Source organism: Paroedura picta, chromosome 9 (assembly GCF_049243985.1).
Source record: "Paroedura picta isolate Pp20150507F chromosome 9, Ppicta_v3.0, whole genome shotgun sequence".
NCBI lineage: Eukaryota > Metazoa > Chordata > Lepidosauria > Squamata > Gekkonidae > Paroedura > Paroedura picta.
In genome coordinates this window covers 11,984,815-12,007,254 of record NC_135377.1, presented here as the reverse complement: position 1 = coordinate 12,007,254, position 22,440 = coordinate 11,984,815, and the positions used below count along the sequence as shown (strand labels likewise).

At 43.1% G+C, this 22,440-nt stretch overlaps 1 protein-coding gene across 5 annotated transcripts in view; it reads left to right on the top strand.

The window, feature by feature from the left end:
* COL14A1 (collagen type XIV alpha 1 chain) overlaps nucleotides 1-22,440 on the top strand; it is a 142,369-nt gene that overhangs the window by 56,915 nt on the left and 63,014 nt on the right. For 4 of the 5 annotated variants that reach the window (XR_013233988.1, XM_077351584.1, XM_077351581.1 and 1 more), the window contains 11 exons: nucleotides 2,385-2,514; nucleotides 4,622-4,761; nucleotides 6,555-6,681; nucleotides 8,993-9,132; nucleotides 11,464-11,596; nucleotides 12,135-12,206; nucleotides 12,455-12,606; nucleotides 16,748-16,877; nucleotides 16,968-17,090; nucleotides 18,275-18,424; nucleotides 20,798-20,914. Coding sequence is in view for 4 of the 5 variants with exons in the window: in XM_077351584.1 (XP_077207699.1) it covers nucleotides 2,385-2,514; nucleotides 4,622-4,761; nucleotides 6,555-6,681; nucleotides 8,993-9,132; nucleotides 11,464-11,596; nucleotides 12,135-12,206; nucleotides 12,455-12,606; nucleotides 16,748-16,877; nucleotides 16,968-17,090; nucleotides 18,275-18,424; nucleotides 20,798-20,914 (1,414 nt within the window). In the remaining variant the exon portion in view is untranslated. The remainder of the gene's footprint in view (nucleotides 1-2,384; nucleotides 2,515-4,621; nucleotides 4,762-6,554; nucleotides 6,682-8,992; nucleotides 9,133-11,463; nucleotides 11,597-12,134; nucleotides 12,207-12,454; nucleotides 12,607-16,747; nucleotides 16,878-16,967; nucleotides 17,091-18,274; nucleotides 18,425-20,797; nucleotides 20,915-22,440) is intronic. The other variant, XM_077351582.1, reaches the window with a different exon arrangement.

The following is a 22,440-nucleotide window of genomic DNA, read 5'->3' as shown; positions in this document are numbered from 1 at the left end:
GGAAAAAGAAAACATTTCTCCACAGTGAAAGAGCTTATTGATACTAATCCATTCGTCCCGGTGGGCCCAAGCTAGCCTGATCTCGTCAGGTCTCAGAAGTTAAGTAGGGTCAGTCCTGGTTAACATGTGGATAGGAGACCACCAGGGAAGCCCAGGGCTGCTCTGCAGAGGAAGGCGATGGCAAACCTTGGAAACCCTTTGAGATCGTCATAAGGTGCCTGCAACTTGACGGAACTTCACACCATTCATCTAAACCCAGATTGGGCAACCATAGAACACTGGCAAAATTCTGGTTCACTTCTTTACTTCTGGAGGCTGCTGTTATCTGTGCAAAGGATGCAGGACTTTGGTCGGATCCTTCAAAGCCTTTATGAAGAATATGTACCCAGGACCACTGACTGAATATCAGTTATTGCTTTGCTATTAAATGAGCCTGAAGATGCCATTTTTGTTCTGCAATTTTAAAACATCTGAAGTGGGCGATACAGATTCTGATTTCCTTTAAATCAGCCTTTCTCAACATTTTTACCATTGGGAAATCCCTGAAACATTGTTCAGGCTTTGAGAAACCTCAGAAGTAGAATGTGGTTAGGAAGCATAGCTATGTATGTGCCCAACTAGAGCACTTCTTCTTCCCACGCCCTCCAAGCCCATCATTGGCCATCGGGAGGGGGTCAGCATGCCCATATATGGTCATATCGCCCCATAAGTGTTTAACCAATTTAAAAAATAAGGAAAAAATTAATTAACTCTCACCCATTCAGGAAACCCACCCAGGGCCATCAAGAAACCGCAGGGTTTCGCAAAACTCTTGTGGAGAAAGCCTGTTTTAAATGCACCTAAGGAAATTTTGGAAGCCAACCATTTCCCACTCCCAGTTTCTGCCCCTGAATTTTATATTTCTGTATCCATTCAGGTCAGAAGACTCAAACATCATACAAATTAGTGAAAAGAGCATGGAAACTTCCTAGGGATCCGCAGGGACTTGCATTTTGTTCTTTGCAAGATTTACAGCTATGGGCATGTACCCCTTACTGGAAACTTGCTGATCCTAGCAAGCCTGAAAACCTCTCCCTATAGAAAGATTGTTTTTTTAAAAAGCCAGGCATTACTATGATCCCAACGCCCAATCAAGATGCTCAAGGGGACAACAGCATTCATTCTAAATTGCAGATTGCATTTACAGTACCTGGACCTCACCCTATAGAAAACATTTTTGCTACGTGAATCATAGCTGCCTCCCAGCTTCTCTACAATAGGTCTATTCCAGCTGCCATTTGAGGAATATTTCTAGTTGTAGAACTAGAAGGACATGTCACGGGCAGATATATCAATGAAACCTAAAGGTGTTGTACCTGGATGCCTCCATCCTTTCACAGTGGAGAGTTTTTACAGTTAGATAAGCTTGAGCTTGTATGTCTTGGGGACAGAATTACTGCCTCCGCCTTAATTCACTTCTCACTTTGTTTTTTTTGATACTGCTTCTTCTCTGCAATGTGATATCAAGAGGGGGCCGTTTGTGGAGAAGAAGCCATGGGGAAAGGAGTGATTAATATACTTCCTGCCCACCATTTCCCCCCTAGAACTTGCTTCTAGTTCCATGGCTTGTCCCTCAGTGAACCCCTCATATTCCTTTCCTCTATATGTGCTATTTAAACAGTACAAGACCATCAGAGGAGGTCTTCTGGATGGACCAAAGGTCCTTCTTCAGAGGACTTCTTCAGAGTCCTTCTTCCCAGATGGTGTTCCTCTGAGCATCAGTCGCTGCAGACAGAGCAGCAGAGGGCTATTCACCAATGCCCTGCTGACGGATTTCCTAGAGGTATCTGTTTGGCCACTATGGGAAGTAGGATGCTGACTATTGTAGGAAGTAGGATGGGAGACCACCAAGGAATACTGGGGTCACTACACAGAGGAAGGCAACAGTAACACACCTTTGAATGTTTCTTGCTTTGTAAACCTTTAGGTTTTGCCATAAGTCAGTTGTAACTTGATGTAAAAAAACCCCCCAAACCAACCAAACAAACAAAAACCAAGTGGTCATCAATATATTGCATTGTATTTAATCCCACAAGTCACTCCGAGAAAAGCAGTCCCTTTCATCAAAGTAGAGTTGACCTCACATCACCTTTGTGGGTAAACCTCAAGTTCTAGTTTTCGTCTTATAAGAAGAAGAGAAGAAGTTCTCTATTATATAATTTTGACACCCTGTACATTTCATTAACTTCTGTCATCTCCCGCCCACACCCTTTTTTACAGTTGTAAGCTGATACACCTCATACACGTAGGGAACGTGTTCCAGTCCACAGATCATTTTAGTAGTCTTTTTCTGTGTCATGTTCCAGTGGGAAAGATGTATTTATGAACTGTTTTCCATTCTGCAGCTGAAACTTGGAGAAGGCTCAAGAGATATTGAACTGGAGGGATTGCTGCCCAATACGGAATATACAGTCACAGTTTATTCAATGTTTGGAGAAGAAGCCAGTGATCCTCTTACTGGACAGGAAACAACATGTATGTAGTTTGGGTGCCTCAGTGAACTCTGAAAGCAAAACTCTAAAAGGGTTTCACATACTGGAAACTGAACCTCTCACTTTCAACTCTGTGGCTGATTCTGCATGGGTGGTAATGGCTGGGATGGCATCTCTATGCACCTGGGGCTAATTTGAGTGTCCATATGATGCTGCCGCCCTCCTGGGCCTGGCGCAGATTGGGCCCCAGAAGCTGCGTGCTAAGGGAATGTGGATTCTTCTCTTTTCCCTTTTGGTGCTGCGGGGGCCCTACGGAGGCCTGCAAGGAACAAAAAATACCCTGGAAAGCTTTGCGGCATTTCATGGCACCACAGGGCAGACCAGGGCATTTTTTGATAATTTTGAAGGAAGGTGGGATTGCATGGAAGTCAATTCTGCCATCCAGCCAGATGCAACACTCCTTGTGGGCCCCTTGTGTGTTGAAACCTACCTGCTACCACTGCATTTCCCAGAAGGACTCCTTTCAGTGGGACACCGGGTATCCCGCAGAAAGGTGTCCCTAGTGGTGACACAGTATGCTATGGAGCGTACAGCTCTGCAGCAATGCACCAGCAGCAGCCCGGAGTGGCGTGGCTGGTACGGAATTGACCTGTGTGGAATATCAAACTCTTCTTTGCTTTCATTCTCATTACTTGTATGCCCCTAGTGCCTTTCCCCTCTTTTATGCATGTATTGTGCTTTTGTTAGTGGTAGCTTTGATATTACATCATGGGATCCTCCTACATGTTAACTTGCAGTTTTAGAGTATACGGAAATACGTCACAAATACAACAAAATATATCGAAGTGACCACTAGAGGGAGCAAAACACCTGCAAAAAAGACCACCCACTCCCCCAAAAGCCATAGGGGAACAAAGGTGACAAAATAAGAGTGCCCTCCTGAAGGCATTGTACAGGGAAGCGAGAAGATAGGAGAAGTACCCCTTCCTCTGGTATTTCTGACCATATGCAAATTTTCTTCAAATCCACCCCTATCACTGATTGTTCTCATAAGATACACCAGTCAAATTGACAGAATAAATGTACTACTACTACTGTAAGATATAAAAATAATCACAGTGGGCACTCTTAACTTTTGGCAACATAGGCTGCAGTCCTATGAACACTTCCTTGAGAGTAAGATTCAGAAAGATGTGTGAGGGAAGGTTTAAGGAACCTGCCATCAGGTAAGCAGCTTGGTGGGCTCTTTCCCACCAGCACAGCCCTTTGAGGGCTGTTCATCCTGTCCTGCTCTCCCCAAGCCTTTGGGAGTCAGCTGTCAGTGGGGATTGGGGGGGGGGTGATCCCCACTTGATATCCCCACTCTCCCTGATCCCTGCTTGGCATGCCCTTTAAATGCCTCCCCCCCTTTTTTCAGGCAGTGGGGGGAGGCATTTAAATGGCACGCAAATCAGCAGATCATGATGTGCCCTTTAAATGCCCCCCTTCTCACAAAATGGGGGAACATATTTAAAGGGTCTGACCAACAGCTGATCTGTTAAGATCAGCTGTTTGGTGCACACTCTGCACCTGCCCTCCCCAACATTTAAAGAGCCAGCTGCTGACTGGTATCAGGGAGGCGTAGGATTCCTGCGCCTGTCTTCCTTGATGTACATGGGGAAAAAATTCTAACCTTCTTGGATTTGGCCTAATCAACCTGGGCTGAATCCGGAATGATCTGAATTTCTTCCTGTCCACGTGCCTAGTTATGATTTTATATAATTTAAAAGCTGCTTTGGCTTACTGGAGTCCAGTATGATTGCAGTTCCCTGTGTGAAACTTGTGTTGAAGCGTAAAGTGTCATTTAGGCCTTCATTTAAGTAAGGAAGTGGGAGTGAAGTGTCATGCCAAAGAGTTCACAGAAACAGTGTGCTTGAGGAGAACTGTAATGAGAAATACCACATTATACAGGTGTTCTGGGAGGCAGTTCCAGGCATGAGGACCGGCAGGGGAAAAGCAGTGGAGGTGTTTGAGAGAGGTGGAACTCAAGCGCTTTGGCTTTAGGGGGCCTGTAAAACTGCCTGTCTTCATTTTTAAGAGCTATTGAAAAGGGGGGGGGGGAAGAAAAAACATTCAAGAGTTTTGAACTTGTCTCCTCTTTCTTCTTCAAGTGCCTTTAAACCCACCGCGGAACTTGAGGTTTTCAAATATCGAACACAGTTCGGCTAAGGTGTCTTGGGAACCTGCCTCTAAAAAAGTGAACGGTTATCGCATTATGTATGTCAAAACTGATGGAACAGAAACCAATGAGGTAAATAGATTTTTTTTAATGGTCAAATAAATGGACTTTGCAAAACAATAAGTTCTGTTCCCAAATTATCTATGTCCTTTTTACTAGTAAGTGGCATGATTACAGGATGTATTTCCTTGGGCTGATGGAAGTTGATTTAATGCTTGGTGCAAAGTTTCAGGCTCAGAAGTGTGCTCCAAAATACATTTGGGGCAGAAGATTCAAGTTACCAGTAAAGGTAATGGTAAAGGTATCCCCTGTGCAAGCACTGGGTCATGTCTGGCCCTTGGGGTGACGCCCTCTAGCGTTTTCATGGCAGACTCAATACGGGGTGGTTTGCCAGTGCCTTCCCCAGTCATTACCGTTTACCCCCCAGCAAGCTGGGTACTCATTTTACCGACCTCGGAAGGATGGAAGGCTGAGTCAACCTTGAGCCGGCTGCTGGGATCGAACTCCCAGCCTCATGGGCAGAAAGCTTCAGAAAATTCTAAAAACTCAGATTTGCCATTGCTGTGGTATCAGTCTTTCCTTCAGGATTAAGTCAGACATTGACTATTATGGAAGTATTGGTGTGGGGTTTTCTTTTTTTTTAACGTCTTGTTTATAAAACTTGAAAAATAAGGGACCTCAAAAGAAGTTTGGTGACACAGTTAACCCCCATACAAGTGTACAAAGGCACACATTCTTTTACTAAGCTGTGGCATGAATTTTGGGTGTTGGTTAGGGCTTCTAGATCCTTCATAGCTGCTGGCAGGGAATGGGGGATGCACGCTCTGGGAGTGGAGAAGGGTGTGAAATTTAACACAATGTGTTGATGTCACCAGGAAGTGGGTGGGGATGCTCTGGCCCTGGGCAAAACTGTTTGAAAGAATTAGCGTCTTGGTCACAATTATATACAAGAGATACAGCCGTATCACAATACAAAAATATGAAACTGCTGTGCATAGGCTGTGAGCAAATAACTAATTAGACTTTTGCTTATCAAATGCTAGAAGAATCTTTCATATAGCAGTATAATGAAGCCATTTCTCGATTCCATACGCTACTCTCTGGGCTACTTTAAGCCCCACTGGTGACAAAGACAGGTTCTGAACAAGGGCCTTTCTTTTTTCCCTACTGGAAAACAAAGATTTTTAATTTCCACTCCTCTATCCTAAATGGAATAGGTCCTTACATTTTGCAAAAAATATCATGTTTGATAAGCACAGTTTCAAAGCTTCTAAGATGTAGATGCTCTAACCTGCATTTGTCAAGGGTTCACCAAATGTTCTTCTTCTTTCCTCCCCAAATACTGGTGGAAAGTTAGGGTAGTTATGTCCATAGAAAGCTAAAATGCAACTGCTTAGCTCTGAAACAAGAAAAAATAATGTATGTGTGATCCATATTCTCCCTCCTTCCTAGCCCAGTTCAGCAGGCTAAATACAGTCATGATGGTGTGTGCCAAAGCAGATTGTGTGTGTGTCTGTGTGTGTCCCTTTCCCCTTTTCTTCAGAGTGGTCAAAGGGGAGGAGGCACGTTGTTTCAAAATGGGACACTTGCCAACTCACCAAAGGGTATATCTTCGGCTCTCCTCCAAGATTCTTTCTTTCCCCTTAAGCAGTAAAGTGAAAGAGGCACTTGGTCAAACTCGGCTTTTGCATTTGGGGAGTCAATAAAGGTAAAGGTAAAGGTATCCCCTGTGCAAGCACCGAGTTATGTCTGACCCTTGGGGTGACGCCCTCTAGCGTTTTTGACTTGGGGAGTCAATAGTGCGAGTCAAATGAGTACACCATGGGACTCGTGGCATTGTTTCTCTGTGCCCTTTTCTTCTGCAGGAGGAGGTTGGTCGCGTTTCAACCCACACGCTGAAAAGTTTGACATCCCTCACGGAGTATACCATTGCTATTTTCTCCCTCTATGACGAGGGGCAATCTGAGCCACTTACTGGCAGCTTCACCACAAGTGAGTCTGGCTGTATTCTCAAAGGCTTTCCAAGCAGGGCTATGATATTCCTTTTCTCTGGAAAATGTTGCAATTACCTTACTTTCGCTTTGCAATATAATATATATATATATATATATTTTAATCAAGGAGAGCATTTCCTTCTTTTTCATTCCTTGTAGCAGTCTGGATGTTTCCTAGTGCTTAAAGGAACTGCAAATAGGTATTTGAAATAGCTGGTTTTTAGCTGGATGTTGTTTAAAAAAAGACACACACCCTTGTTACAGAAAGAAAAAAAGAGAAATTAAAACACAGAACGGTTGAAGGCGAGCCAAGTTTTGCAAAGGCACCAAATAAATTATGTAGATGAAGCTCACTATTGAGTGCTTATTTAAGATAACGTTAGCTTCCCAGTGTGGGATTGCATTGATTTGTGAACCTCAAAGCACAATTCTGCACGTTAGAACTTTCAAACAGATTCCCGTCAGAAGAAAAGACGAGCCTCCCAATGGGTAGCCTTTTCCCCTCTAGATGTTTAAACAAAGAAGAAGAAATGCAGAAACCCCAATTTATAATAAGAATAATAAAAAGAATGGACAGAATTTGTGTTGTGCTTTGGAGGTATCAAATCGCTTCATCTCCATAATCCTTACGATCATCTTGCAAAAAAGGTATTATCCCCATTGGATCAGGTCCAAAGGCAGGGAGTAACCTTGTTTCAGGCCCCTTTCTCAGCTTATGGCAGAGGTGGCATTTGAACTGGGTACCTCCTGGTCCATAGCTCCAAGGCCTACCGTACACTCTTAAGCTGTGGTCTGTAAGGTGTTACTGCACTTGAATTGTGCTGTACCTCACAGCAGCAGCACTTGTAGCTGTTAGGACACTAAACCTCACTAGTTGCTTTAGGAAATTCAAAGCCGGGGTTCCCCTGACCCCAGCGGGGGTCTGGCATCCCTATTCCCAAACTACTGAGTGAATATCAGTAGTTTATCAGTATTCCCAGACTACTGAGTGATCCTGCGTTGAGCAGGGGGTTGGACTAGATGGCCTGTATGGCCCCTTCCAACTCTGTGATTATGTGATTCTATGATTCACTTTTCTTGGATGCTTTAGGATGCTTTGGGCTGATCCTGCGTTGAGCAGGGGGTTGGACTAGATGGCCTGTCTGACCCCTTCCAACTCTATGATTCTATGATTCTATAATATCATCACTGGCTTGGGCTGAAATAATTCTGTACAGGATTGCATTGTAGGTGGTTTTGTCTGCTAAAATAATTGATTGAAATATTTTACTCAGTTGAAAGGTGTTTCTGGCTAATGATTTGCTCAGCAATTTTTATACATATAGATCTTTTTTTATTTTTATAAGAAATAGAAATTTTTAGCCACCTTTCATTCTTGTGGAACTCCAGGTATCTTACAAACACATATAAATACACTTCAAATAAACTATATTAAAACATTACAATTTCAAATAATTACTTAGAACTGCTACTAGAAGAAGATTTGGTTTTTATACCCACTGGGGGGAGGGGTGTTATACCCTGCTTTTCACTACCCAAAAGAGTCTCAAAGCAGCTTACAATCACCTTCTCTTCCTCTCCCTAAAACAGACCCTGTGAGGTATGTGGGGCTGAGAGAGCTCTAAGAGAACTGTTCTGTGAGAAAAGCTCTAATAGGACTGTGACCAGCCCAAGATCACCCAGCTGGCTGCATGTGGAGGAGCAGGGAATCAACCTGACTAGAAGCTGCCATTCTTGACCACTACACCAAGTTGGCTTTAAACTAAATGTAGTCCTAAATAAAAGCATCTCCAGCTGCCTCCTAAAGATGTACCTTGCTGGGGAGGTTGTTCTTGGGGCTGCCACTAGCAAGGCCCTTTTTCATATATCCACCAAATGAGGTTTTTTGATTGGCTGGACAGTCAGGAAGGCCTTTCCCTGTGATCTTAATTCCAAGGCAGGAGAGGATGGTCCTTCAGATACCCTGGTCCCAAGCCATGTAGAGCTACAGAATGAAAAATAATTAATTTTAATACAAGTGCATACAGAAGGGAAGTCACCACCATTCCCTTGTCTCACTTTGACATGAAGGAATGTCTCATCTTGGATGCTGCCTGCAAAAGCACGTATGTTTGTCCTCAGAAAACAAAGTTGGCTCTTTTTACTCCTTGGGAACCATTTTTGTCTATATGCAAATGTGATGAAACCATGAAAGCTCATGTGACGAATCAGCTGTTGTCCATCAAGTGGCAGTCCCACTTGGATGCTGAGGTTTGTAGCGACCTCAAGAATCCTTACATGCTTCTCTCTCCGCAATGCCATTTTTGCAGAAAAAGTTCCAGCCCCTCAATACTTGGAAATCGATGACGTATCCACCGATCGTTTCAGAGCCAACTGGAAGCCACCAGCCTCTGATGTCGCCCTTTATCGACTAGCATGGATTCCATTGGGCGGGGAAGATGCAGAGGAGGTGAATGTCCTTAATTCTCTTAAGATGTTGTCCTGGTTTCTGAACTGTGCACAGGGCAACTTGGACAGGTTTTTTTTTAAAGTTTGCTAAGACTTCCATGGTTTGAAAATCAGTCATACAATAAGGTTGCCAGCTCTGAGTTGAGAAGGACCTGGAGACTTTGGAGGTGAAGCCTAAAGTGGAATTTGGGGACGAGAAGAGTTTCAATGGAGTATAATGCCACAGAGTCCATCTTCAAAAGCATCCATTTTCTCTAGGTGAACTGATCTCTGTTGGCTGGAGATGAGTTGTGATCCCAGGAGATCTCAAGCCACCACCTGGAGGTTAACTAAACAGAAAGACTGTGAGAGGCAAATGTATAATAAAAATGCCAAGCTTATTTTGTGGTAGTAAGAGCTTCAGTAAAGGTCCTTCATTTTGACTTGCATATCAAGAACACCCTTATGACTAGCTTGTCAAGTATTAAACAGTTTCTGGTGACACTGCTTTCAGATCATAAATCTTCATCAGGATTCCAGTTATATCTAAAGCTGTTAATAGGCACATGCTCCCTTCAAACTCTCGCCTTTACTGAAGCTCTTATTACCACAAAATGAACTTGAAACTTTTATTATACATTTGCCTCTTGCGGCCATGATGTAGTCGACCTGTGGTCCTCCAGATGTTCATGGACTACAATTCCCATGAGCCCCCTGCCAGCAAACGCTGGCAGGGGGCTCATGGGAATTGTAGTCCATGAACATCTGGAGGACCACAGGTTGACTACCCCTGTCCTAGAACATCAGAGGAAGGAGAAAACAAAATGCTCCTTTCAGCGGAAAGCACTGATGTCTCTAAACAGGTAGCTAAATATTGTGCTGTAGCTAAAAAGTTACATCAAACATTCGTTATCCCTGGAAACTCGCCATGGATTCTGGTGATTTAATTTTTCTTTTAAACTATTCCTGTTTAATATCATTTCAAATTATCCTATTTTATGAGTACCTACTGGTTTGCAATATCTTGTATTGTTAATATTTTGTAGTGTTATAGTGTTGTTCTGGGTTTTTAAGTGATTTTGAACCTGTATGTCAATGAATCTGAATCTAGAAACAAAGAATAAATGGATGAGGAAGAAGCTTGGGGTGGGCCTATGCCCTGGGGCTGGGCTGGATCCATACAAAGGGCCCTTTTACACACGCTGAATAACGCAGTTTCAATCCACGCCGACAGCCACTTGCAAGTGGATTGTGCTGTGTCACACAGTCAAAACCAATTGCAAAGGGGACTGAAAGTGCATTGTTTAGTGTGTGCTAGACCGCCCTGAGAGTCACACAAAGCCTGAACTCTTGAGACGGACATTGCCAGTGGTTCTTGTGCTGCATGGAATTAAATAGCCGTGACCCTTAAAAGCAAATCAACCTATGTCTTACTTTTCTCCCCAGCAGTGACCCAAAGCAGCTTGCTTATCCCGTCGTTTTCTCCCTCTAACTTTTTCTCCTAGCAACAACAGTCCTGTGAGGTAGGCTAGGCTGAGAGTGATTAGCCAAAGGTCACTCAGAAAGCTGCTGTGGCATAGGAGGGGTTTAAGCCTGGGTCTCCCAGATCCTAATCCAACACTTGGTCCACTTCACTCACGGGCTTTGTGCCCAGTGCATCTCTACCTGCTTCAAGACAGAGCCACCTGTGCTGCGTGTTAGTATTTCTACTAACCACTAACAAGAACTGCTTTGGGTTTGTAACTTCCCATAGGAAGGGTGAGACTATAGAGCTATTTGCTAGAGGGGAGCAATTTATTAGAAACATCTTTCTTTCTTTCTTTCTTTCTTTCTTTCTTTCTTTCTTTCTTTCTTTCTTTCTTTCTTTCTTTCTTTCTTTCTTTCTTTCTTTCTTTCTTTCTTTCTTTCTTTCTTTCTTTCTTTCTTTCTTTCTGTCTGTCTGTCTGTCTGTCTGTCTGTCTGTCTGTCTGTCTGTCTGTCTGTCTGTCTGTCTGTCTGTCTGTCACTCTCCCTCTCTCTCTCTCCTGTGATTACAGGAAAAAGAACAAAAATTGAATACAAGCTGTTTTGATGTAAGCTCAATGAATGAATTATGTAGATGAAGCCTTAAGAATGTTTGCTTCTCCGAATTTAGTTGCACTGATTTCTTTTTAAGCCCTCCGAGAACTGCTCATAGTTAACAATGTCTTTGGAGTGAGCAAACAGCTTGTGAGTCATTCGGCAGGCTGCACGCAGCGCACGTAACCCTTATTTTAAATCCTGTCATTCACTCTTTCTTTATAGTCTGATTCACTCCTGGTTCTAATGTAGCATTGATAACCCACCTTTCCACCTTGTTTTCTATTTGCTTAAGATTGTCTTAAGTGGAGAGATGGACACATACGAGGTTGAAGGTTTGGCCCCCGGCACGGAGTATGAGGTGTCTTTGGTGGCGCTCTTTGATGATGAAAGCGAAAGCGACGTCATCGCTGTTCTCGGGACCACGCGTAAGACAAAAAGTGTTACAACCTCCTTCCTAAGGGCTAATTTCAGAGTATAGGGCTGGCATAATCAGACTCTGAGGTGGGGCAGCTGCCCAGGTCTTCTGGAGAGGACCACTGCCCCCCATGGCTGGTTTATCCATGTACCATATGTAGCACAGGCTATGGACCCCGCAGTACCGGGAGCCCCACGTGGTGCCTTCCCCCTATGGATCAGGGCTGTAACGTCTCACCTCCCCCTTTTCCATCTAAGGACACTTGGAGTGACACCCCTTTCCACTGTGGTGGGCCCTTCCACCCCCTTCCACCAGTTTGGCTGTTCTCACTTTAATTGAACTCTGCTAGGGCCCCGCGAATCCTTAAACTGGCAGGGGCTCATGGGAATTGTAGTCCATGGACATCTGGAGAGCCACAGTTGGGCCACCCCTGCCCTAGGTTGTTGGGAGGTGCATTTTCTTTGGTTCGTTTGAACACAAGAACATGCAGGATGCTGCCAGGTAGAGATGCACTGTATGGGAGGATTTTATATCATGATGCTTTTCAGTTGACAGGACTACTACTGAAATGACCACTGTAACCACCACAAGTACCACGACTTCCCGACCTACAACTGCAGGTACAAACATGAATGGAAAATGTAGCAGAAACCCAGGATGGATGGATGGATGGATGGATGGATGGATGGATGGATAGATAGATTTGCTTTGTTTAGTTTTTACTGTGAGCAAATGCTAGTATTTTCTGGGTTTTCCAAATTATTGAGGCTTAATGACTATTGCATTAGCTTTTTTTAGTACAAAAATTAATCTGATTTGCTGCAGAGAGAAGTGTTAATATTTTAATATGTGTTTAATATTATTTCAGTCATTCGAACGGGGATTAGAAATCTTGCTATAGACGATGAGACCACATCAAGCTTGAGGGTGAAATGGGATGTTTTGGACTACAGCATTCGCCAGTTCAGGGTGGCGTACCTGACTGCTGTCGGCAACCGTGCCGAGGAAGCGGTAAGAATGGTTGGTATGAATTTTGTATGGCTAAGTTGCGTAGTTACACACCAAAGTTCATTTTGGATCATTTTTGTAGCTATGAAATAGGTCGCCTGAAGCTACAACTTGCACGTAATTTTCTTTCATTGCTGTTTCTGTGGTTGCATAATTAATTAAAACCTGTATGTGGAGTTTTAAACAGTTCCAAAATCAACAGGTTCCTGGGTTAAATCCAGCAGCGAATGAGAGAAAAGGAAAGTGAACTTGGCACAATTTATCTTACGTAGTCATTAGAGCAGTGATAGTCAAACTGTGTCCCTCCAGATGTCCATAGACTACAATTCCCATGAGCCCCTGCCAGAGAATGCTCATGGGAATTCTAATCCATGAACATCTGGAGGGCCGCAGTTTGACTACCCCTGCATTAGAGGAAAGGGAAGGTGACTGTAAGCCAATTTGAGACTCCCTTAAAGCGGCATATAAAGCGGCATATAAGAACCAACTCTTCTTCTTCTTCTTCTTCTTCTTCTTCTTCTAGAACAGGGGATCCCTAACCTTTTGAGCCATAGGGCTCATTTGGCTTTCCGATATGGCGCGGTGGCCACGGCAACAAAATGACCATCACAAAATGGCTGCCAAGCAGGGTGGAGCTAGCCACAAAATGATTGCTGCAATTTAACTTGAGCACATAGTTTAGATTCTTGTGTTCTCTTGGTAGCACCTCTACTAGGGATTCTTATGAATTTTGGTGGGACCAGAGAGACCCACATTATGGTGTGGAAGATAATGGAGAATACATGGCCCAGTGACAGGGGTTCTCCCCAGTCCTTTCCTTTAGCTCAAATTGCCAGCTCTGGGCTGCTAAATTCCTGGAGATTTGGGGGATGGATCCTAGGGAGGGTAGGATTTGGAGAGGAGAGGAACCTCAGTGGAGTATAATGCTATGGAGTCCACCTTCCAAAGCAGCCATTTTCTCCAGGGGAATTAGTCATCTGAAGTTTGACAGTAATAGTGAGAAATCTTTGGGTGCCAACTCTACCTGCTGCCTGAAGTTCTATAACCCAGACATAGGCTTGCCCTGCCCATGAGGACTGAAACAGACCTTATTTATTTATTTAAATCATTTGTACCTTGCCTTCTCTCCAGAGGAGACCCAAAGCAGCTTCCCTTATTCTCCTGACCTCTGTTCTACCCTTACAATAGCCCTGTGAGGTAGGCTAGGCTGAGAAATTGTAACTGGCCCAAGGTCACCCAGGAAGCTTCTTGTACCAGTGGGTTTTTGAACCCGAGTCTCCTAGATAATAGTCCAGCACTCTGAACCACTATGCCACCCTGGCTCTTCTTCTGCTGTGTAGTGTTTGTGAATAGTATGTTTATGGAGAATTGGCAGTGTGCACTCGCCGTGTGTTTGTTGGTTCAAAATTCCTGTTGTGGTCTTGGTGTGCAATATTGCTAGCTCAGCTAATTGGTAAGAAATGCTGAGCAGCTGTAGGTTTTCTGTAACTGTACTACGTGGCAGCCAAGCATTTAAATTATTGACTTTCACTGAAGATCAGTTCCATAAAGACTCAAAAAGCTGGAGCTCTGTTTCTTCCTTTGGCAGCCTCTTCCTGTATAGTCCTGCTCTAGTCATCTTTGAAAGCTGGGGGTTTTCACTGCTTTTTGGCAGATATATTCCACATTGCCTGGACAGCCAGAGAATCCTTCGACATCTGCCATGAAATCCCTTTTGGATGCAAAGGATTCTAGGATATGCTGTCGAGTGCACAAGCAGATGATACAAGATACCAGAACTGCTTGTTTGACTTCACTGTAACCCCCAACTAAACCAAGAGCAGGTTCATGAGGGCTTTTTCCAGTGACCTATGGCGGTGCTTTGAAAGGGAAGATTGATCATGGAGAACGTGTAGTCTTTCCTGGACTCTCACATACACTATTATTGATATTCTCATCTATGTATCATTGAGAAGTCTTCAAGGAACCATCCATACTTCCTTGGAACACAATGTAAACCTTCGTGTTCTGAAGTCTGAATATCCCATTTCTAAAAATTGATTGTGATTGCACTGTATCATGTGGGTGTTGCAAACAGTGGCCTTTTACGCACTGGTGTTTCCCTTTGCTTGCACCATGCCTTATGGTCAGGTTTTCTTCTTCTTTCTGCATTTCACCCCGCTTTAACTGCACACGTGGACTGGACTTTCTTTTTGTTCTGCATGGATATTCCTTCCTTCAGTGCTCAGTTCATGTTCCATTCACTGTTTCTCCGCATTTTTTGAAAGTGGTTTTGTTGCGGTTTTTCCTTTTGCTTAATTCCCAAGGTGAATGTAATTCAAAAACACAATGATCCCCTTGGATCTTTTCCCTCTCTGCCCTTTTTTCACCTCTCAGAGGCCACTCCTACACTGCCCACATTATGCAGTGTGGTTGGTCTCCCCTTACTGGGCAGTTTTGCCCTGGGCATGTTTTTAAAAATTGTAAGAGATTTTTCAAACTGGCCCAGTAGCCATCTTAAGCAGAAGGGTTCTTCACTCTTCATTGGTTACAAGCTAGAGTCTTGCTTACTTTTCCCATCTTGTCCATTTCAGGTAGGGTTTTTTTTTTTTAGAAACGGAATGAGCCTAGTGATATAGGAGTGCCTCGCAAGACTCAGATCACTAGAAAAAAAATAACAGTCAGGGAAAGCTGGTGATTTTGTGTGTGCTGTTTAAAGAAATGTGTGTCCTCTTTTGAGAATATTCAAACAGGTAGCCGTGTTGGTCTGAAGTAGCACAATAAAATCAGAGTTCAGTAGCACCTTTAAGACCAACAAAGATTTATTCAAGGTATGAGCTTTCGAGTGCAAGCACTCTTTGTCAGACTATGAGCTCACGCCTTGAATAAATCTTTGTTGGTCTTAAAGGTGCCACTGGACTCTGATTTTATTCTGCTGAGAATGCTTATTGCAAGAGGGATGATCTCTGGGAGGTGAGGAGGCAAGGTGGGGGTCTTTCCCTAGCAAGCATCTTGGCAGTAGCATTGAGGGGCACTTTAAAAGCTGCCTGCAATTAGATGCCTGTATGCTGGCCTCAGGAAACTCCAGCATCCCTCCTGGGCCTGGCCAACCTCCTCCCCCCCCCCCCAGGAAAGCCATGCCTGTGAAGGGGAACCTGCAATGCTGCTTGGGCCAGCACATTTATCATGTGTATGGACTAAAGAAAAACTCAATGTCTTTTAAAAGCACTTCCCTTCCAAATGGCAGAGTCCGTGCCCTTTATTACTGCTTGGAGAGGTCTTCTGGCTCCCACAAATACAGCAGGTTCTAGCTGTGGGTGGGGAAGTAAAATGAAGACATCCATTGGAAACAATACACCAAGAGGATATCACTGCTACATATTCAATATGCTTAATTGCGAACTGCTTGAAGGAGGTCTCTGGAGAGGAGGTGGCACGTACTTTTTCTAAACCAATATGTTTAATAGCTGTTCCTTCTCTCCAGGGAAAGCAGTTCTTTGAATGGTGCCAGGAATGTCGTGAAATGACTTTTCCATGATCTTTGAGAAGAAACTAAACTGGATTAAAACTAATGGGAAACTGTAGCATAGCATAAGTATACACATGAACAGACATGAAGCTGCCTTATACTGAATCCAACCTTCTGTCTGCCAAGATCGGTATCCTGTGACTTTCCAGGGTCTCGGAGGACTTTTGCATCACTTACTACCTGGTCCTTGTGACTGGAGTTGCCAGGGGTTGAACATGGGACTCCTTCTCCGCATGCAGCCAGCTGGTGACTTTGGGCTAGTCACAGTTCTCTTAGGGCTGTTCTCCCTCGGCCATATCTACCTCGCAGGGTTCTTTGGTGGGGAGAGGAAGGGAAAGGTGTTTGTAAGCTGCTTTGGGAATCCTTCATGTAGGAGAAGCGGGGTCTAACTCTGTCCCCAGCTTTTTAGCAGACCAATAACTTGAAGCATACACAGATGTGATGAAAGGAGATAGATAAATTTTTACATGAGATTTTGCATATGGATGTATCCTCCCCCCACCCCATTCTGCACAACTTATTTCTGTCTGTGTAGAACAAAATGTCCCTTGTCAGGCCATTCTAGTATCACAGGTGCTTATTTGAGGCATGGTGTGAAAAAACTGTTCATCACTCTTGTTTGTGTTTAATGCTTTCCCTATCCAGGTAATGGTACCTGCGAGGCAAAACAATTTGTTGCTCCAACCCCTGCTCTCCGACACAGAATATAAAGTTACGGTCACTCCCATCTATTCTGATGGGGAAGGGGTCAGCTTGTCAGTCCCAGGAAAAACCCGTGAGTACGAACCTTCTCGTTTCACAGTGGCCAAAGTATAACTGGCTATCTGCACAGATCAGAATTTAATTTACGATTTTTTCGTTTTAGTGCCACTTTCTCCTCCAAGAAATCTGAGGGTCTCTGAGGAATGGTACAACCGACTGCGCATTAGCTGGGATGCCCCTCCGTCTCCCACAATGGGATATAGGATTGTATATAAACCTGTGAACAGTGAGTGGCTTAATTGTACTGCATGTTGACGATCTCACCCTGACTTGGGCCTATTCTGCACACTCTGGATAGTGCACTTTCAAGATGCTTTTGCACCTGGATTTTCCTGTGCAGAACAGGATAATCGATTTCTCAAGTGTATTGAAAGTGCATTATCCAACATGTGCAGAATGGGCCTTGGATAGTTCAGCCTAACCGGATCTGGTCTTTCTACAAATAATGGAATTGTTTATCAAGACTATGGTTTGAATTTTATAAATAAGTTACGTGCATGCGACGTACTCTGTACTGTTGATCATGCTTCCTTTTCTACTTAAACTGATGTTTGCACAAGATCAGTGGTTTTCAGTGAGCCATCATAGAATCATAGAATCATAGAGTTGGAAGGGGCCATACAGGCCATCTAGTCCAACCCCCTGCTCAACGCAGGATCAGCCCTAAGCATCCTAAAGCATCCAAGAAAAGTGTGTATCCAACCATTAAAACTTCATTCAAAAGGAAGTTTTAATGGGAGAGGAAGCAAGCTCCACAGGAGATGATCTCACCCACATAGAATTTGTTCATAGGATCCAAGCATAGAAGTCCACCTGCATGCTTGGGGATATATAACCAAAAATCTCCCAAATTGTACTTGAATCATAAACAGCCCCTGGAAGAATGATGGGCAGTGTTCAATTCATCCATCAATCGATCCTTTAACAGCATATACAAGAGATTAAAATATACATTAGGTAAAATATAAAATAGTATAATTTGAGAAGAATAATAATATTAAAAAATTCATGCAAACATTTTGTTGGCGCAGCCTTAGAACATAGCAAAAAAATTGCCTCATTAGAATGCCAGTGTTGTAATCTGCACTGGACCAGGAATGTCACAGTCATTTTTCTTGCTCCCTATTCAAATGGGAATCAGCCTTCCTGTTCTTGTACTCCCAACAAGTCGCTTTAGCACATGTGTGTTTTAAATCCAGACCTGATTTGGTGGCATTTTTACCCGTGAAACTGCACAAGGGGAAAAGCTTACCTCTTGTGCCCCAACACTACAGCCTCAATCCAAATTGATTTCTCAAGATTGCATGTACACCTCTGCCGATCTCCAGTGTTTCAGATAGGGGCCCCTGTAATGTAATGTTATCCATGGAGATTACTTGTTCAGTGAGTTGTAGTACTTTCTCCTTTCAGTTCCTGGGCCGGCGCTAGAGACCTTTGTGGGCGATGATATCAGCACCATTCTTATTTTGAATTTAATCAGTGGAACTGAATACAGCATTAAAGTATATGCTTCGTACACAACGGGATTCAGCGATGCCCTGGCGGGCGTAGCCAAGACATGTAAGAACAGTCTGATTTCTTCTTGTCTGCCTTCTGATCTCCATGGATCATATTTCAATTCGGTTTCGATGAAGAAAGGCAGCATAAACGTGTTTTTAAATAAATGCATCTTAATAAATAAATTGAGCCTCTTGTGGCGCAGAGTGGTAAGGCAGCTGTCTGTAAGCTTCAATCCCAGTTCAATCCCAGCAGCCGGCTCAAGGTTGACTCAGCCTTCCATCCTTCCGAGGTCGGTAAAATGAGTACCCAGCTTGCTGGGGGGTAAACGGTAATGACTGGGGAAGGCACTGGCAAACCACCCCGTATTGAGTCTGCCATGAAAACGCTGGAGGGCGTCACCCCAAGGGTCAGACATGACTCGGTGCTTGCACAGGGGATACCTTTACCTTTAATAAATAAATTGTACAACCAACAGAAATGTCTGATGAGGAAAATTGCTCTTTCGTAATGGAAATATTTTTGCCTAATATCAACTAGGTACTTGGTTAGTCTCCAGTGCATGCACTTATACATGTTGTTTGTTGGTACCGAAAATAGATCTACTGCTGCTATTGTTGTTGTTGCTTATGTTTATGTTTATATGTTTTGGCTGCCCCCTCCCTGCATGTAGGCTTGGAGTGGCTTACAGTACAATTTTAATATAACATAAGTAAAAACCATTAAAGCATAACCGTGTAAAATTACCTACTGCTATCCCCCTTCCCCTAGCCACCCTGACATCAGTTTTTCCTACGGTGGGAGATCTTTCTATGTGGCGGATCATCCAGCTGCAGTAGAAGAGGCGGGAGATGGAGGCGGAGGGAAGCCCATAGCTGTTCTTGTTTTATCATGGCCTCAACCATAGGCCTGTCGTAAGAATATCGTTTTCCAGGCCCGGATCTCCACCGGTAGCTCATTCCAAACCTGTCCAGAATGGCTCTTTCGATCTATGTAAAATGCCCTTCATTTCAAATAACGCTCTTAGCATTATTTAAAATGTCAAAACGTGCCCTCAGGGTTGTGGAAACTAAAACCAAGAGCATAAGGACATTCAATAGTAATAATAATTGTTAAAATCTTAGCTTTTAGTTAGCATTTTTTTTGTAGTTAATTTTAGAGTCAGGTGACTGCCTTCCTAAAACGGCCATTTTTTCCCTATGTCACTTACCATCAAAAAGTTAATGATTTGATTGTATAAAAAAGTCTGCTAGCCCACATTTCTAATAATTACAAGTAAACCTCAAGACTGTAAAATGGCTATTTTGTTTGTACTTTTCATGTGTAAGACAAAATCTGGGAATGATTGTGCAATTTGCATAGGTGAGGAGAAGAATCAATTCAGTTGCTGGTAAAACGTTTAATCTCTCAGTAGTGGTTTAGGTGATGAAGAATGCTAAATCTCGGCCTACAAAACTGCTGGCAGTTGTAGCTCTAGCCTTATATACAGAAAATCCAACTATGATTGCATCTCATTCAGTAGAAAAAAGCAATAGTCATAGAATCATAGAATCGTAGAATCACAGAGTTGGAAGGGATCTCATGGGTCATCTAGTCCAACCCCCTGCACTATGCAGGACACATCCCTATCGCTCATCCACTGTCACCTGCCACCCCCTTGAGCCTTCACGGAATCAGCCTCTCCATCAGATGGTTATATAGCTTCAGTTTTAAAATTTCCAAAGATGGAGAACCCACCACCTCCTGAGGAAGCCTGTTCCACTGAGAAACCGCTCTGTCAGGAATTTCTTCCGAATGTTTAGATGGAATTTCTTTTGAATTAATTCATCCCATTTGTTCTGGTCTGTCCCTCTGGGGCAAGAGAGAACAATTCTGCTCCATCCTCCATATGGCACCCTTTTAAATACTTGAAGTCCAGGAGCACCTTAAAGACTAATAAAATTTGTGGCTGGGTATGAGCATTCATGAGTCACTGCTCACTTCAGTTACGTCTTACCGAATGATTAAAAATTCATATTTATCTGTGGAGCCATAATTGCAGTTGAATTGTTTTAAATGCATTCAGACTGCCTTTTGAAAAAGGAGTGGGTTATTTCTTGCCAATAACCAGTACCCTGGGATCCAAAGAACTGTGCATCTGTGCTGAAGGAAGGTTTCAGCTTTAGTTTAAAAATAGTAGCCCCCTTGCATTGCACAGTGAGCTGATTTTTAAAAATTAGAATGTTTTCAAAACCAGCTTGTCATTTTGGGGGACTATGTTGGGATGAACAAGTGGATGTAGAGGGTAAATGGTCAAAAGTCGCATGAAGTTTTGTAGGCTTTGGGCCCATTTGAAGTGGCTCTGTTTGTAGAATACATAGCCTTTACTGTTCAATAGCGTTTTGCCTTTTTGTGGGACAAATGGACAGCAGTGTTCACCTGTTTCCTTTGTTACAGTATACTTGGGAGTGACAAATCTGGGGGCATATCAGGTCCGCATGACAAGCATATGCGCCCAGTGGCAACTTCAGAGACATGCAACTGTATACAGGGTAGAGATAGAATCTCTTGTCGGTAAGTTAGCACATCGTACAATGTCTTATTTTTCAAAAATATACCCCAACCAGCAGATTCACGCAACTTCTGAATGATTAGATCAGGGGTAGTCAAACTGCGGCCCTCCAGATGTCCATGGACTACAATTCCCAGGAGCCCCCTGCCAGCGTTTGCTGGCAGGGGGCTCCTGGGAATTGTAGTCCATGGACATCTGGAGGGCCGCAGTTTGACTACCCCTGGATTAGATGTTATATTGATTTGGTCTGTTTTACGTCCTTGCGCCTCCATTTTTAACGGCGCAACTTTGTTCCTGCTCTGGGGGGTGTTCCTCAGTTGGAAATGATTAGCAAGTCAACTGACTGCTGGACTGCCCCCTTGCACCCCCACATTTCTGCCGGTATGAAGGTTTGTGCGGCTTAGCTGCTGGCCTGCCATCCGCAAGGCAGCTGTGCCAGTGTGACTGCATAGTGTGGCAATGCTCATGGCTGACAACAGCATAGGTCCCCCTTATACAGGCGTATGTACAACTTACACAGGCTTTGGGGTCAGTCGGCTCCCTGTTCTCATTCAGCCTTCTCTTCAGGATTGTTCCGTTTGCTGTTTTATGGTGGAATAGATCCCACTGATGCAACAGTAGTAAGCTTTCCTTAAATTGGAGTGAGAGAATAAAATTAGACCAATTTAACTGCAAAACACTATACCTCATTAGATATGTCACATCCAGAGACTTTCTCCAATTTCAATTGAAAATTTTGTTTATTATATTTATATTGGACAGAATAGCGAGGAGTTTTTTGGGGGAATATTCTCTTGTTCTTCCATCAGCAACTTTTCAAACTTTGTTACATTTCTCATAGTTAAACTTTTTCACAGTTTTGTTACCCAAAAGCTTGTGAGTTGTTAATATTCAGTAACTGATTGTTCACTCTGCAAACCACATCATAAGAAATTACTGCCCTGGCAAAAGAAAAAAAAGAAAAATAAACCTAGCATATGTATCTAAATTACACATTTCCCATGTCATGAAAATTCTGAATTTATTCCTGTTCTTATACTGCTAAAGCTGAAATTCCTGCTGAAAGCTTTGTTTAATACATTGCAAAACCGACAATAAGCTATTCATTAAAAATTGCCACACACATAAAACATTTTCTTATGGAATTACTCATCCATAAAAATGTTTTGAATGGCATATTTACATATGACTCTTCTATGGCAGACTGAGAACTCTCATGATTAATTTTTTTACCCATTTAGCAATCCAAGCAAGTCTTGCTGAGTCATAACATAATTTCAGATTATGTCTGCCAAATCCGCCATCTGTTTGTTTCTTTTGATCTGCTCATAATTTAACTCATGTTTTCTTATTTTCCAAAACAAAACCATTTATATATTTTTGTCATTCATTAAGTACTTTTTAATGAAACTATAATGGTAACATTACATAATAAGAGTTAATCTTTGATATTACTGACATTTTTACTGCATTTATTTGACCTAAAAAAGAGAGTTTATAGGTTTTCCATGATTGAGCTTATTTCAGC